The 3,066-nt window shown below is 41.8% G+C and overlaps 1 protein-coding gene across 1 annotated transcript; it reads right to left on the bottom strand.

Annotated features, from left to right (window-relative positions):
- Positions 1-434: 434 nt before the first annotated feature.
- LOC124528414 (zinc finger protein 883-like) lies at positions 435-2,555 on the bottom strand. The gene has a single exon (XM_047102020.1). It carries the CDS (start codon positions 2,220-2,222, stop codon positions 468-470), a length of 1,755 nt encoding a protein of 584 aa, XP_046957976.1. The 5' UTR covers positions 2,223-2,555; the 3' UTR covers positions 435-467.
- Between the last annotated feature and the right edge of the window lie 511 nt (positions 2,556-3,066).

Here is a 3,066-nt window from a genome sequence, read left to right on the forward strand (position 1 = left end):
CCATATTCTTAATCAAGAAAAGATCCCAACCTTCCTACTGCAATAATTAACAGAATTCATATTACTTTATCTCTTAATTTCCTTGAATAGTCATAGTATGTTTAATTTTGGAGGACCCATGGTAATAAATAGTGTGTAGGCCATATCTTTACTGAATCCATAATGATGACCACATCCTCACAATGTAAATCAGAACTGTTGTAGAATAAATAGGTCACAATTTAAGAATCACCTCTGTAAAAGCCCACATTGGTAATAAATAAAATAAATGTGTATCTTAAAGATCAGTTAGTCAGACCTTCAAATTTTTCAGGTGAGTAAATTAAGGTTTAAAGAGGTAAAGTGACTTACCCTAAAGTAAGTAATGCACTCAGTTAGTAATAGAGCTGAGATTAGAACCCAGGACCTCTAAAACCCATAAATGCGCTCTTCCCACTAAGCCATGTGGCCACTCTAATTGACAGTTTTCATGATCCTTCTGTTTCCCTGGTCTCCACAGCAGCCAGACTCTCAAGGCATTCAGAGGATTTCTCTCCAGTATAAGATTTTTCGTGTTGAACAGAGGAGTTTTGCTTAACGGTTTTCCTACAGGCAGTATGTATATTTGCTTTCTCGGCACTGTGAATTTTCTGGTGTTTTGTAAGATACGTGCTCTGGCTAAAGGCTTTTCCACATTCATTACATTTGTAGAGCTTCTCTTCAGTATGAGTCTTCTGATGTTTTTTAAGGTCTGTCCCCCGGCTGAAGGCTCTGCCACATTCACTGCATGCATAAGGCTTCTCTCCAGTATGAATGATTTGATGTTGAATGAGGCCTGAGCAGTAACTAAAGGCTTTTCCACATTCACTACATGTATAGGATTTTTCACTAGAATGAGTTTTCTGGTGATTTCTGAGGTTTGTACTCTGACTGAAGGCTTTTCCACACACGTTACACTTATAGGGTTTCTCTCCAGTGTGAGTTCTCTGATGTTGAATAAGTGCTGACCTATCACTAAAGGCTTTTCCGCAGTCATTGCATTTATAGGGCTTCTCTCCAGTATGAATTCTCTTATGTTGAATAAGAGCTGAGCAGAAACTGAAAGCTTTCCCACAATCGTTACATTCATAGGGCTTCTCACCAGTGTGAGTTCTCTGATGCTGAATATGCCCCGAGCGGTCACTGAAAGCTTTCCCACATTCATTACATCTGTAGGGTTTTTCTCCAGTGTGAACTCTCATGTGTTGCGTAAGGAATGAACTCTGGGCAAAAGTTTTCTCACACTCATGACATTTATATGGTTTATCTCCTGTGTGACTTCTCTGATGTTGAGTAAGGTATGTGCTTCTGCTAAAGGTTTTTCCACATTCCTTACATTCATAGGGTTTCTCCCCAGTATGAGTTCTTTGATGGCGAGTGAGAGCTGAGTAGTTACCAAAGGCTTTCCCACATTCACGACACTCATAGGGCTTCTCCCCAGTGTGAATCCTTTGATGCTGGATAAGGGCTGAACAGTCACTAAAGGCATTCCCACATTCACTGCACCTGTATGGTTTCTCTCCAGTATGTGTTCTCTGGTGTTGAATCAGGTCGGAGCAGTAGCTGAAAGCTTTCCCACAGTCATTACATTCATGAGGTTTCTCCCCAGTGTGAATGATATGATGTCGAATAAGAGCGGAGTGATCACTGAAGGCTTTTCCACAGGCATTACATTCATAGGGCTTTTCTCCTGTATGAATTCTTTGATGTTGAGTAAGATGTGCACTCTGACTGAAGGTTTTACCACATTCACTGCATTCGTAAGGTTTCTCTCCAGTATGAATTCTCTGATGTAGAGTAAGATGCGTGCTCTGGCTAAAAGCCTTTCCACATTCAAGACATTTATAGGGTTTCTCACCAGTGTGAATTCTTTGATGCTGAGTAAGGTATGTGCTACGACTAAACGTCTTACCGCATTCAGTGCACTCATAAGGTCTCTCCCCACTATGAATTCTCTGATGTTGAATAAGGACTGAACAATAACTGAAGGCCTTCCCACATTCATTGCATTTGTAGGGCTTTTCCCCTGTGTGAGTCTTCTGATGGTTTGTCAGGTGGGAACTCTGGTTAAATCCCTTTCCGCATTTGTTACATCTGTAGGCTCGCTCTCCAGTATGCGTTCTCTCATGTTGAATAAGAGTGGTGTGGTCTCTTAAGGCTTTCCCGCATCCACTACATCCACTACAGACAAGGTCTCTTTCCATCACACTCCCTTTGTATAATTAAGTCTGAGTTTTGTTGGAAGATTTTCCCACGTGTAGCATGTTCACGAACACACCGTTCTACAGGCTCACACTGCTCCGAAACTATTGGATTGTACAGTGACAGCTTTTCCAAATTCATTAGCTTCTATACCTCTTTCTTGGGCAGGAATTTCCATGCAGGTGACTTTATCTCGTCCCAGATGTGCTGATTCTTAAACTGTTCTCTGGGTCTCCGGGTACCTCCCAACACAGACTTTATCTTTGTAAGTTCTTCCGTGTTTATTCCTCGGGATGGAATTTCTTTGAAAATGTCCTGCTGCTGTAGTGTTGACTTCTCGGCTTCAGGTCCAGACTCGCCATCTGCAAGACATGAAAGTCCAAAGCTGGAATATAAGAAGCTGCTCTGTGAGGAATGGGGTAATGAAGCTGTAAACACTGAGATCATACAACAGGGGGATGTAAATATTACCTGCTCTCTGGGGAGGAAATGCTAGTGGTGTGAAGGGGTTGGAGCTAAATGAAAGTGACCGAAGGGAATGGAGCAAACACGGTCAGGTGAGAAGGTGGTTCAGGAAAAGTCTAAACTGAAGAGATTACAAAAAAGAAGAACATGAAGATGAGGAGGTATTAGGAAAGGAGAACTGTGATCAAAGAGAAATGGCTTCTAGGGAGTCTTCTGTGAGAAAAGTACTTAATCAGCATTGAAACTATTATCCTAAAGCCCATTAAGAGCTCTTTAAATGTCTCTTTAAAAAACCTTTTCTTTTGGGGCGCCTGGGTGGCTCCGTCAGTGAAGTGTCCGGCTTTAGCTCAGGTCATGATCTCACGATTCGTGGGTTTGAGC

This window comes from Lynx rufus, unplaced genomic scaffold, assembly GCF_022079265.1.
Source record: "Lynx rufus isolate CCGP_SWC_20201006 ecotype Redwood Valley unplaced genomic scaffold, mLynRuf1.p SCAF_6, whole genome shotgun sequence".
Taxonomy (NCBI): Eukaryota; Metazoa; Chordata; class Mammalia; order Carnivora; family Felidae; genus Lynx; species Lynx rufus.